A 13,741-nucleotide genomic window follows, 5' to 3' on the forward strand; every position below is an offset into this window, starting at 1 on the left:
GAGATTTCCCTAAGATCAGCAGAGGCTTGAATCCAGATCTATCGGACTTCACACAGCAAATGGGTAGCCACTGTATACTATTATCAACAGGCAGCAGACATCCTAGCACCGCAAATGAGACAGCGGTTCCTTAAAGTTTATGAAACACAAGTATCTCTACTTTAAGTAACTAATTTAAAAAGCAGATACATGCATTGATAATACAACCCACTTAAACTTCTGAATAATTTCCTAAAAGCAAAATTCTCATCTTTTTATACCGGTAAAGGCCCTTGAAGAACAAACATATTACTAACTTCTTATCTACACTGCACTCCAAACTAACTTTCAGTCAGTCAAACAAAAAATCAGACATAATTACATGTCCAAGGAAAAAATGATTCAGTTTCTTAAAAGGTACTTTCTACCTGTTTTCTTTTCCTTCCCTAAGAATATTGCTAATTCTAAATTAGCAATAGCTCCGTCATCCACCACGTTTCTGTATATTCTAACTTCTTCTACAAAGGAGTAAATAAACTTTTAAATTTTCTAGTATCATTCTAGTATCCAGTATTCTAACTTCTTCTACAAAGGAGTAAATAAACTTTTAAATTTTCTAGTGTTATTCTAGTATCCACTGTCTTTTGGCATTGTAAGATAAAGAAATTAAATTCTATTTCTTAAAAAAAATCTTATTTTCTTTCAACATGTTTTATAAAAGCTGCAGAGGTTAAAGACTCCAAGCTGTAATTAAGTCACCTATGAAAATTACCACAGATAAACTATTAATTTGTTAAAAGGATATAATTTGGAGGAAGGAAGTTCCAGCTCAAGACTTGATTGGCGAGTGCAAGGTAACGCTGAAACACTGAAGACATCTGAGCACTGAGGTTTTCCCGCCTGCTGAACTCCTGCAGAACTTCAACAGTTACCATGAAGATCTGACGAAGGTCTTCTTCCTATAGTCAATAAACCACAAATATTCTATATGAAAAATTTATTCAAAATGTATTCCCTCTTAGAATCATGAAACCAAACAAACACCTTAAAATTTCCAATGGAAAACACAATTTCCTTAAGAACGTGTTCCATTTTTAGGCCTCTACTTGTAATTTACATCGCAGTAGCTTCCGAGTGACGCCAGCTGGAATACGTGTACTCGGATATAAACGCTGCTTCCATAGAGAGGAGAGTCTCTGACAACTTCTGCAGAGCTGGAGGAGTCAGTTGCTATAGTGCAGAGCCCTAGGATTTAAGCCAATGCCTTCACATAACTTTACTCCAGAGCCAAACAATACATACAAGACAAAGAGCCCGCACCATCTGCAATAGCGTTTGAAATACATGGCCTTCTGGCATTCTTCCAGACCTATTTTTAAGGCCAGCAGAGTCCCATCAATTGAATTAGTTATATCTAAACACAATAAGAAATAAATAATAAACTAAAGATCTTTATAGAAGTATTTTTTTTAAGACTAGAATTAAACGAGTAATTTTAAACCATCAACTGCATTCACCAAACCTATCACTTTACTGTATCCTTTGAAATCAAAAAACAAATCCTGAAGTACAGGCTATCATTCAACTACATAAAAATATCCTCACGTCATTAGGAATAGATGGAGTAAAAAGTGAATGATCCGATAATTAAAACTCAAGAACGAAACTACCAATACCTGAAAAACTCTTTTGCAGTTACCATGGAATTCCATGCTCAATCCAATGTTGCTAGTTTTACTCGAACTTGAAAATTCACTCAATAGTGCAGTCAGAATAGAACAGGCCAGAGTTTGCTGTAATTGTTTGATAAGAAATAATTGTGAGGCATTACGGTTTCAATGCTTTGTTTCAATGCATTTGTTCAAACATAACAGAACATTTTCTCCCTAATTTTAGATCTTCCACTGCGTCTTTAGATCTCATAACAGTCAGAAAATTAGATACGACAAAATAAATATTAGCTCTCCTTTCTAAGTCGTCTGGTCAGTGTTAATAGTACTTCCTCAAATGCTGTTATACAAATCCATCTCACACTTGAACTCAGGACACACTGTTCCTATTCAATAGTGGAATTCAAACGGTATTTTAAAATAATCAATGTTGAAGGTATTATTTTGTTTAATTCGCAGAACAATCTATATCCTCATTTTACATTTGAGAGAAGTGACTCAGAGTACTTATCTAAGGCCAGCTGAGATTTCAACCCATGTTTGTTTGACTCCTTGTTGTGTTTGTAAAATGCATTCCCAAATAGATGAAAAGTAAAACAAATTTTATAGTGTCCAGAATTTTATAGCCAGGTAATATCCAAAATTTTTTAAATAGAAAAATGAAGATTTTTCCTTCTCATTGTTTCTATCCAACAGGCTCTTAATATCAAATCATTGATTTTATTCCCAGACTATTTAGCGTCAAGGTACCAAGGATGGAAAGAGGATACAAATTATCTTGGCAACTTTCCAGGAGTTAAACAGAAATATGCACACTACCTCTGAACAACCGAAAGATTAAAGTCAAGATGATACTATTTATGCAAGCTTATCCAACAGCTGAACACGGTCATACCCACCCACCAACTGCAACATCTTTGTTCAGAAATGCTTCTGATGTCAGTACCTTGACCTTCCAGATACTTATCTTGGCAAATCTTAGCAAATAACTTCATGATATTAAATTCCTAAAAATTGGCATGAAATATCTGTTGAAGGTGAGTGATGGTTCCATGAGTGACTAATAGACAATTTGTCCATTTTGTGTATGTCAGAAATTTTCCTTTAAAAAAACGTAAACATAGGCTGGACACAGTGGCTCAGTCTGTAATCCCAACACTTTGGGAGGCCAAGGCAGGCGATCACCTGAGATCAGGAGTTCGAGACCAGCCTGGCCAACACGGTGAAACCCCGTCTCTACTGAAAACACGAAAAAATCAGCCAGGCATGATGGCGGGCACTTATCATCTCAGCTACTTGGGACGCCAAGGCAGAAGTATCGCTTGAACCTGGAAGGTAGAGGTCGCAGTGAGCCGAGATCGCGCCACTGCACTCCAGTCTGGGCAACAGAGTGAGACTCCGTCTCAAAAAAAAAAGTAAACTTATTCTTGGCCGGGCGCGGTGGCTCAAGCCTGTAATCCCAGCACTTTGGGAGGCCGAGACGGGCGGATCACGAGGTCAGGAGATCGAGACCATCCTGGCTAACACGGTGAAACCCCGTCTCTACTAAAAAATACACACACAAAAAAAAACTAGCCGGGCGAGGTGGCGGCGCCTGTAGTCCCAGCTACTCGGGAGGCTGAGGCAGGAGAATGGCGGGAACCCGGGAGGCGGAGCTTGCAGTGAGCTGAGATCCGGCCACTGCACTCCAGCCTGGGCGGCAGAGCGAGACTCCGTCTCAAAAAAAAAAAAAAAAAAAGTAAACTTATTCTTATTTGCCTCTTTATCTCAACTAAAACAAGCGTGACTTGTTTATTATATAGCTAATATTACAGCTAATATTCATGAAAGGCACAAAACCCCACACATGAAGGAAGTGTCTCAGACTTTTCCACACCTGGAAGTAAGCGGAAATTCTCGAGGGAATCCAGGGGTGTGATCAAAGATGCAACAATGAAAGTTCTCTGAATGCTACTGGTTTGGCATAAACACACACATTTTGTAATTTTACTTCAAAATATACATGACTTAATATAAAAATGTCCCCTCCTCCCAAAATCTTCAAGAAACCCATTTAACTGCCTATGTATGGCCCCAGGCTCTTGGAGAGAAAGAAGCCAGGCACTGAGGCCTCTCAGAGGAAAAACAGCTGATCACATATTTCTGTTGTTTTCTGTTTAAAGGGATCTCAAACATTCAGAAAGTAGAATCCCTTCATTTTGTGGTTAACAAAATGGTTTTCAAAAATTTTCTTTTAAAATGAGTAATGATTATAGTGCCAGCAATTAACATTAGATAGATACATTTAAATAACATCAGGATCAACTATAAACATGATTTTTAAACACAGCTAGGCTTTGGGGAAAGTAGACGTTAAATCAAATTAATGAGATTCAGAGAAAAAAGTTAATTCACAATGATCTAATGATGAATCTCAAGATCCTAGGATCCTAAAAGCATTTTTTCATTTAGACTTAGCTTTCCACTTATCCTAAGACTCCAGTCAATAAAACATTATAAACACATCTAAATGTTTGAGAAAACTTGTCTTACCAAAAACAGAAATTAATTTCTGACTCTCAGATGAGATAACCTATTAAAAACAGAATTCACACATAACATATAAAAACCTGCAAGCTGAAAGAACCTAGAAGCACTCATTAAACAAATTATTATTCTTACAAATAAATAATCTATACTAATTTTTCACAAGTAATTTACAACTTTCCACAGATTGTGTTTTACTGCATTCACCACAAAATGCCTTATTTTGAAACTACCACCATATTCAAGTCTTCAGGAACATCTCTCTAATTAATGATCACAACCATATGTATTCACAAAAGCTTTACTTTTTCACGTGAAACAAACATTTCCCAAGATAACGTGTGGTTTATGGTCAAGATGAGAAACAAATGAGTGAAGGAGAGGGGCAGGGCAACGACAAGTGAAAGCCCTGCTAAAGCTCTTCCTGCAACTACCAACTTCATCACACAAAACAAGGAGCCCCGTGGCGTGGAACTGCTTTTTAGTTACAGCAAGGAACACGTCCCTCCACAACAGCCAACTTCCACACTAATGAAGTACAACTTCACCCACAAAAACAAGTACATTCGTAATCGATGAGAATTTAGAACAAAATGCACTTATAGACTTAGTCCCCTGAACACATAAGAATCTTTTGTTTTAAAATAATTTTTCATCCTACAAAAATATACTTCTATCTTAGAAAAACCAGAAATTATAGAAAAGCACAAAGAAAATAAAATTGTCTACAATCCTATCATCCAGGAGTTATTACTGTAACATTTATAGCTTTCTAATTTTTTAGTGCACAGATATAAATTTTTATATACCATTGATATCAACCCATATATAGTTTTACATTCTACTTTTGCACTTTATACCTATGAAATAAAAAGAAAAAAATCTAACAACAAGTGTGTTCTATTTAAATACATCATTTAAAGACTTAAGAAATACATAAAAATAAATTATCATACAGCATTGTTAGAGGTATTGCAAGAACTCAAATATTCCGGCTTTGACTGTATCTACAGTTATCGGCTTCCAAAGAACTAAAACTCAATAGGATATTTTCATCATTAAAAGATACCAAATAGTATAAGCTCTCCTTAATTTGGAAATCCTGTAGGAATATGAGATTACCATCATAAATATTAATCATACTACACTAGTCTGGCTCAAAGGTGCCAAATGAATAGAGACTCCTGGAGAATGATGAATAATTAAACATTGATTATACATTAAGAGAGCAAAGTACTTCAACACATATCAACAAAGTATTTCTCCCTATTCATAGGGGAATTAAACATATCACTAAATGTCTAGGACTCACTTCTAAATATGTTTGCTCATTTTCAATATTTAATTATGGATTAAATCCCCTTAAAATGAAGTTACTCTCACATTGTGTTGTAATGAAGATCGCTAGGGAAGCAAGCCAAAAATAAAACTCCCAAGGGAGAACAGAGGACAGCTTCTTCCCAGGACAGAGAGGAAAGAAAAAACATTCAAGCATCAAATCTGCCAAGAGGAGATCACCAGCTTTAGCTTTTCTTACCCTTGAAGAATGTTCTTATCTGCCTCCTTCAGTCGGCTGGTCTCAGTGGGCATCCCAAGTGCACCCCCGAACTCACCCTCTACTGACCAGTATCTTCGAGTGCTGCCCCTCTGGCCTTTGTCAAAGTCAGAGCCAGATATTTTTCCCTATCAGAGACAGTGGCTCTGATACTTCAGACAGCCGGAAACAAAAGCTGTACTAATCAATGTCAGTGAAATCGGATCAAAGTTGACTGACTGACTGATAAAAGACTGCCATACTAAAATTCACAGGAATTTGCTCAGTATAAAATACAAATCTTAAGACTTCTAAGAGGTTAATACAACAATACTTCACTTATCTAAGATCATAAAGAATTAAGTTAATATCTGTTAATTTTGTAAATGCAGCAAGCAAATATTTTTAATGAAACTTCCTATAAATTTTTCTTAAGGAATTATTTCTATGGCAATTATTATATGATATTATAGTTAAGTGACTACTTGGAAGCTACCAAAACATAAGGAGCCTTCCACCCATTGGCAGCGTGGTGCCAGATCCCAATGCTTGTTGATTTATGTCTGCTTCATAGCTTTTCTCAACCATCCTTTGTTGTTGTCTATCATTCACTGCTGCTGGCAATTTGACTGCCACTAACGTGTAGTTCTAAATGGATCATTTTCATTTGCTCACAAGTTAGAAACCAAATAAAATTTATTAAAATTACATCTAAAATAAATTATAAATAAAAACACTCTGCAGGACTCTCTTAGGAGTCCAATACAAGAATCCTGTTTGAATCAGTTAGAAAATCTGGGCTCTAACAGTCCAAGATTTCCTTCTTCAAATAACTGTGGTCAAAGCTCTTCATGTACCTTGACCTCAGCTTTCTCACCTATAATAAGGGCTACCACCCTCTGCTCTTCCTAAGTTTCGTAATTGTCCTAAGGCTCAAATTGGATAATGCTTAAAAATACCATGTAATTACACCAGGTTACAAGAAGGTAAAGTAGCAGCTGTATTTTTTATCATTATCATAAAAAATAACAACCACCTATTTCGGCTTTTTTAAATTCTATTCCTTGATGATGATCTACATTCTGCAAAATTAAAATTACTAAATGTGTTACACCACTTAAAAAAGAGAGCTATAACTGAAGCTGTATCGATAATTAAAGCAATATAGCAGATGTTCAGTAAATGCTATTTGGATTAATGAATCAATGTTTATTTCTATGCCCAGCACCATGTTAACACAACAGAAGTTGGAAAATAAATGATGTGTTCCCTATTTTTTGGTTATTTAGACATTTCTACGAGAAAATTTTAATATGTCAAACAAGTAGAAGACCAATGTAATGAGGTGTCAAGGTTATAAAAAAAAGTCTAATTGTCTTCTTTCATTGAAGTACTGAAAATTCACAAGTTAATTCACGGGCTAACAATTTAAGTAACTCTTATCTTCACACTGAAAGTCTTATAGCAGTATTCTCATTTATTTCTAGCAAAAGCCATTAATTTCAAGCTAGTGAAAAAATGCCCTTCAGAGATAGCTTGCCTCACTCACCAGCTTACTGTCACAAGCCCAAGATACTCAAACACTAACTCCAGCTGACAAAATAAAATACTCTTGTTCAGAGAGAGGATTGTCTCTTATAATAGCCTGGCTCTTACCCCAGGAGCTTTATTACCAAGAATAAACTTTATGAAAGGTTGCCATACATAAAGCAGACTTCCAGCTGCTCTTCTATGCAAACATCAATGAGACTTATGATAAGAGAGATTAACTTGGCTATCACATCCAGGGGCTGCCGTAGACACGTGAATTTCTCACCCACTTCTCTCTAGTATGGCAAAGAGGAAGAAAGGATACTTAAATGCTAAATTAAACAGCTTTAAAAGTGATTTAACGTATGCCTACCGCTTTCAAAGGAAATAAGACAAATACAGATTATATATTTAAATACAGATTAAAATTTTAACTTAAAATAAAAAAAATTCTGCTACTTTCCTAGGAAGGCAAGTTTCCATATCCCTCCCAAGTTAGTACTGATAGCAGGTCTGACACTACTGCAAACTGAGACGAAATAACCACGGTAACCTTTAAAATCATGGAAGGAAAACATCATAACTGCCCACAAGCTTGAAACAACATATTATTTAATAACCATACAGGCAAGAATTAACGAAGAATACATCATTTTTTATACAAATTAGATATAATCTTTCCATAAAACTGTAGAGAACCAAGTCTTTAAGAAAATTCTGAAAGCATTTAAAGAAAGGCTAATGTGTTGGTTACCTGTATTTTTTAAAAACACGCACAAATTGGCAGAGTGTGGTGGCTCACACCTGTAATCCCAGCACTTTGGGAGGCTGAAGTGGGTAGATCACTTGAGGTAAGGAGTTCGAAACCAGCCTGGCGCAAATGGCAAAATCCCATCTCTACTAAAAATATAAAAATTAGCCTGGTATAGTGGCATGCGCTTGTAGTCCCAGCTGCTCGGGAGGCTGAGGCATGAGAATCACTTGAACCCAGGAGGCGGAGGTTGTAGTGAGCTGAGATCATGCCAATGCACTCCAGCCTGGGTGACAGAGCGAGACTCCGTCTCAAAAAAAACCCACACACAAATGATTAGTTTTCACTCATAGCATAAACATTTTCTTCTGCTTTTCCATACTTAAAATATTGTTGGAGAGAAAAACACATGATTTACTATAGTTCACTTCCCAAGATTCTATGAAGAAAGCAGTGACAGACTACTAGGGAGAGAACACAAATACTTGCTGAATAGAAGTGAATATTATCACATTTATTTTACATATTAGTGAACTAATGCCTAGAGAAGTTAATTTAAGTTAGGTTGGCAATAAATGGTAGAGCTGGGATTTAAACCCAAGTGTGAATCCAAAATCAGTGTTCTATTATAGTACACTGCCTCTAAACCTGTATAAATGCAAACATGAGATGAGTACAGAGAAATGGACCATCAAAAATCAATTCTTGGCTGGGCGTGGTGGGTCACACCTATAAGGCTGAGACAGGAGGATCACCTTGAGGTCAGGAGCTCAAGACAGCCTGGGCAACATAGTGAGACCTCACCTTTACAAAAGAATTTTAAAATTAGCCAGGTACAGTGGCACGTACCAATAATCCCAGCTGAAGCTGAGGTGAGAGGATCACTTGAGCCCAGGTGACCGAGGCAGCAGCGAGCTATGAACATGTCACTGCACTTCAGCCTAGGCGAGAGAGCGAGGCCCTGTTTCTAAAACAACAAAACAAACAAATGAAACCAATACGCTTCAAAAGCGAAGGGGGAAAAGCCAGACTACACACAGACAGTTTCTGGCCAACGACGGTCGATGGAAATGTCCCTCTAGAAGAGATGTGAGGGGAAAATTAGTTACCTAATTTAATGGTTCATGAGGTCAACTCTTTCTTCATCTATAGAAAACCTTCAGTTAATTTTCTCTACTTTTCAAATCTCTCTTAAAAATCACCTTTATAAAGAAAGTTTCTAGCCAATACTAAATCAATGTTCTGATCAGTTATCATTCTCCTTTCTTACAGAGGTTTTAATCATCTTGTTCACTGTCATTTATGTCTGAGACTAAGAAAATATTAAGTAAATTCTTGAACCACTTACAAATTCTTAACAGTCCAAAAAGAAGAGAGGATGATATATGAAAATGTCTCAATTTCATTTTTTAGGCCTTCCTAATGAGCTAGTTTCAAGCTACTAGGCAAGGACAAATAGGAACAGTGTATGCATTTAACTTGCCATATAAAGCAGAGAATATTTTTCACATTTAATGTTTTTAATACAGTCGCCAAAATAAATTTCATCCTGCAATCCTGAAATTAAATTCTACTTCCCACTATTGATTTCCTACTATTATAGTAGTTCTCAGCCCTGGTATTAAAAATTTGACTTTAGGCCAGGCATGGTGGCTCACACCTGTGATCTTTGGGAGGCCAAGGCGGGCTGATTGCTTGAGCCTGGAAGTTCGAGACCAGCTTGGGCAACGTAGCAACACCCTGTCTCTACAAAAATATAAAAAAATAGCTCAGTGGGGTGGCGTGCACCTGTAGCCCCAGCTCCTCAGGAGGCTGAGGTGGAAGAATCGTCTGAGCATGCGGAGGTCAAGGCTGCAGTAAGCCAGGACTGCACCGCTGCACTCCATTACCTAGGCAACAGAGCAAGACCCAGTCTCAAAAGAAAAAAAAAAGAAAGGAAGAAATTTGACTTTAAAAATATCTTTGGAGTCTTTCATGAGAATATTACATTTATTCACTATTCTCAAAGTGTACACACTATGAAGAGAGCAAAATCCTATCTAATTGAACAGCGACATCTGTTCCAATCATTCTCAGAAGATCAGTTATTTCAGTGGCTCAAAAAAAATCCAATTGCCAGGTTGCAGTGGGACTAGTTTTTGTGCTGGGTCAAATTACCCAAGGGGAAAGGAAGCAGAGAACTCAGTTCCCAAGTATGTGCTCATTCCTGAGAGAGGCAAGGAACTCTTGATCCTTTGCCTGTGCCGTCCCAGTACTAACAAGCTACTTGTAGGTGGTGAGGGCAGGCCGCATAAATTCTACCCCAATACCAAAACCCTGGCTGGAATGATCACCAAACAAACAAGGGAAAGGTATTAGTCATAAATAGATAGATCTCAGAGTTACTAGTAATATTCCTCAAGTTTAGCCGGGCGCGGTGGCTCAAGCCTGTAATCCCAGCACTTTGGGAGGCCGAGACGGGCGGATCACGAGGTCAGGAGATCGAGACCATCCTGGCTGACACGGTGAAACCCCGTCTCTACTAAAAAATACAAAAAACTAGCCGGGCGAGGTGGCGGGCGCCTGTAGTCCCAGCTACTTGGGAGGCTGAGGCAGGAGAATGGCGTGAACCCGGGAGGCGGAGCTTGCAGTGAGCTGAGATCCGGCCACTGCACTCCAGCCTGGGTGGCAGAGCGAGACTCCGTCTAAAAAAAAAAAAAAAAAATATTCCTCAAGTTTAAATCCTGTCTATCACAATGAGCCAGACTCTTTTACTGCAGCCAGTCAAAATGAAACAAGATGTTCTTATGTGAAATCTAAAATATGAAGGGCAACTTGATTCAGAGTATTAGGGGTAAAGATATATTTCCAAGTAGCAGTCTCAGTTGCAAACCTTTTCTCTGCTAGTTTTATCTACGTATATCGACCACTTCTTTTTCCCCAGGCTATCTATGATGACCACCATTGGATAATGCACATGGCCATTAGTGTGGAAGCAAATTCTAACAAAATTCATAGAAATGACAAGATTACCATTATACAACTCGCGTAGGTACTGCTGAAGCATCAGCATCTCATGAACAAAGCTTATAATATTTGGTATATTATATTTGGCATATTTGACTATTATGGTATATTAGATTATAATATTTCATAACAATTAAAATAACGATTAATATTTATGGCAACATGGAAAATACAGAATCAAATGAGAAAGCAAGGCACACCACATCTGTATTATGTATATACATTAAAAAAGACTAGAAGAAAACCTAAACAAATGAAAATTGCCTGATGACTTTTTCACTTGTTTTATGTAGATATCCATTACTCTTGCTATAATGCTATTTGTGTAACAGAAAATATAAATTGTTAAGATTTATAAATACAAATAGCACACTTAACCACAGTGGGATTACCACTACTTATCAACTGGTTGACTTCATGAAAAATGCTTTTACAGTCAACTGATTTATCTAAAGCTCACAACACGTTGATCAGAAATGGAGACTATGCCTACTACCACAATTTACACTACATAGCTTCCCATGGCCAGGCACGGTGGCTCCTATCTGTAATCCCAGCATTTTGGAAGGCTGAGGCGAGAGAATCACTTGAGCCCAGGAGTTCAAGACCAGCCTGGGCAACACAGTGAAACCTTGTCTCTACAAAAAAATGTTTAAAATTAGCCAGGAGTGGTGGCTTGTGCCTATAGTCCCAGCTACTCAGGAGACTAAGGTGGGAAGCCTGAGCCCATGACTTCGGGGCTGCAGTGAGCTGTGATCGTAACACTGCACTGCACAGCCTGTGCAACAGAGCAAGTGAGACCCCATCTCAAAAAAAAAAAAAAAAGCTTCCTACCCAGGTACAGTAAGTAGCCTGTACCTTAATCCCAGCTACTCGAGAGGCTGAGATGGGAGGTGGGAGGACTGGTTGAGCCCAGGAGACTGAGGCTGCAGTGAGCTATGCACTACTGCATCACACCCTGTCTCTTAAATTTAAAAAAAAGGAGCTCCCCATAATTTTCACCTCAAATATTTAATATGAACTCTTCTTAGGTGATTACTTTCAAGAAATAGTCCCACTTCATAAAACAAAATCAAAATGACTTATAGAATGTAAAGATTCAAACATATATACTTTCAAATGTATTAGTTTTATACAAAAAACTAAATTTCACAATACTAAGATTAAGTAAAAGGGCCATAAAATTAGATTATCAGTCTGTAGAACGACACCATCCAGTATGTCTGTCACTAACTACGCGTGGCTATTTGAATTTAAATTAAAATTTAAAAAATTAGAAAATTCAGTTCTTCAGTCACCCTAGCCACATTTCACATGACCAACTGCCGCAAGTGGCCAGCGTAGCGGCTACATATTAGGGAGCACAGACATCCAACACTTCTTTCAACACAGTAAGTTCTACTGGACAGCACTACTCTTGAGGAAATTTGCCACAAAAATGGCATAAAACGTAACATCACACAATAAAAAATCAAGATGTAAATAAAAATGTTCTGTATCTTGACTATGGTAGGAGTTTACTGGTACACACAACTGTCACAACTTAACGAGGCGTGCATTTTAGACATAGTAATGCATGTAAATTACTTCTCAATAAAGTTAAGGGAAAAAAAAGAACAAACACATGACCACTGATGAATTTCTAAGGAAAACAAAAAACACTTAGGACATACATAGTAAGTTCCAAAGTCCTGACCAGCTTGCTTACAGATTCCGTGGCTCTAGACTCCTGGGGTATCAGTCTGCGGTCCTAAGCAGAGTGGAAGCAGATGGCTGGGACTGTGAGGTGAGTGCATAGCTGTGTGCAGTGAAAAGTGGTGGACACAAAGGCAGGAGAAGAGAGATCCAAGATATTGTGGAAAGCAAGGGACAATGTATGTGGCCCTCCTAAAATGCACCACTGCATCTCAACCTCAAAGCGTCAACTACACGGTGAAAATCACATCCACTAACTGAGGGGCCACTGAAGACAAAAGGAATTAACAAACAGTCATACGGCATATAGCCTCACATAGATATCTTTAAAACGGTTTAAAAATATGTTAAGGTAATAAGCTACCCAAAACACTTAAAGATTTAATATCTGAGACTCAGAACGGCCAAGTATTACCAATCTCAATTCTATATGAGTGAAATATCATTCAGGTGATAAAAGCTGATAGGTTAAACCAAGAATCACAGCTAATCATTAACAGCAACCACAGCTCCTCCTGCCTCAGAGTGATTACAACCAAAAAGCCACTCTCCAGGCACAACCCCAGCTCTCTAAAAGGTGGACAGGAGAGTGGAGAGGGTGGGGGAACAGGCTTCCCAAAGTAATTCAGCCAAGAACAGTGATCCCTAATTTGTTCAGTTGACAATAACTGCTAAAGTCCAATGGCCTATTAGGACAGCAACTTTTAATTATTTTTGTTATGTCAGATATTTTCTATTTTATTCAAACACTTCTGTAATCACTAGTAGCTATCAAAGGTTTATTAGAAATGGCAAAACAAAGTTCAATAGAAATGGTTAACGATATTATGGCATATTAGCTTATAATATTTTATAACAATTAAAATCATGATTATGAATATTTATGGCAACATGGAAAATACAGAACCAAACAAAAAAGCAAAGTACACCACATTTATATTATGTACATATATTTAAAAAGACTAGGCCAGGCGCGGTGGCTCACACCTGTAATACCAGCACTTTGGGAGGCCAAGGCGGGCAGACCACCTCAGGTCGGGAATTTGAGAC

General features: G+C 37.7%; 1 protein-coding gene across 5 annotated transcripts in view; it reads right to left on the bottom strand.

Annotated features, from left to right (window-relative positions):
• LOC105490303 (exportin 4) overlaps positions 1-13,741 on the bottom strand; it is a 112,545-nt gene that overhangs the window by 64,527 nt on the left and 34,277 nt on the right. For all 5 annotated transcript variants that reach the window (XM_071081671.1, XM_071081672.1, XM_071081673.1 and 2 more), the window contains 2 exons: positions 1,656-1,772; positions 785-938 (listed from right to left, as the gene is read on the bottom strand). In XM_071081671.1, the coding sequence (XP_070937772.1) occupies positions 785-938; positions 1,656-1,772 (271 nt within the window). The remainder of the gene's footprint in view (positions 1-784; positions 939-1,655; positions 1,773-13,741) is intronic.

Source organism: Macaca nemestrina, chromosome 16 (assembly GCF_043159975.1).
Source record: "Macaca nemestrina isolate mMacNem1 chromosome 16, mMacNem.hap1, whole genome shotgun sequence".
NCBI classification, from domain to species: domain Eukaryota; kingdom Metazoa; phylum Chordata; class Mammalia; order Primates; family Cercopithecidae; genus Macaca; species Macaca nemestrina.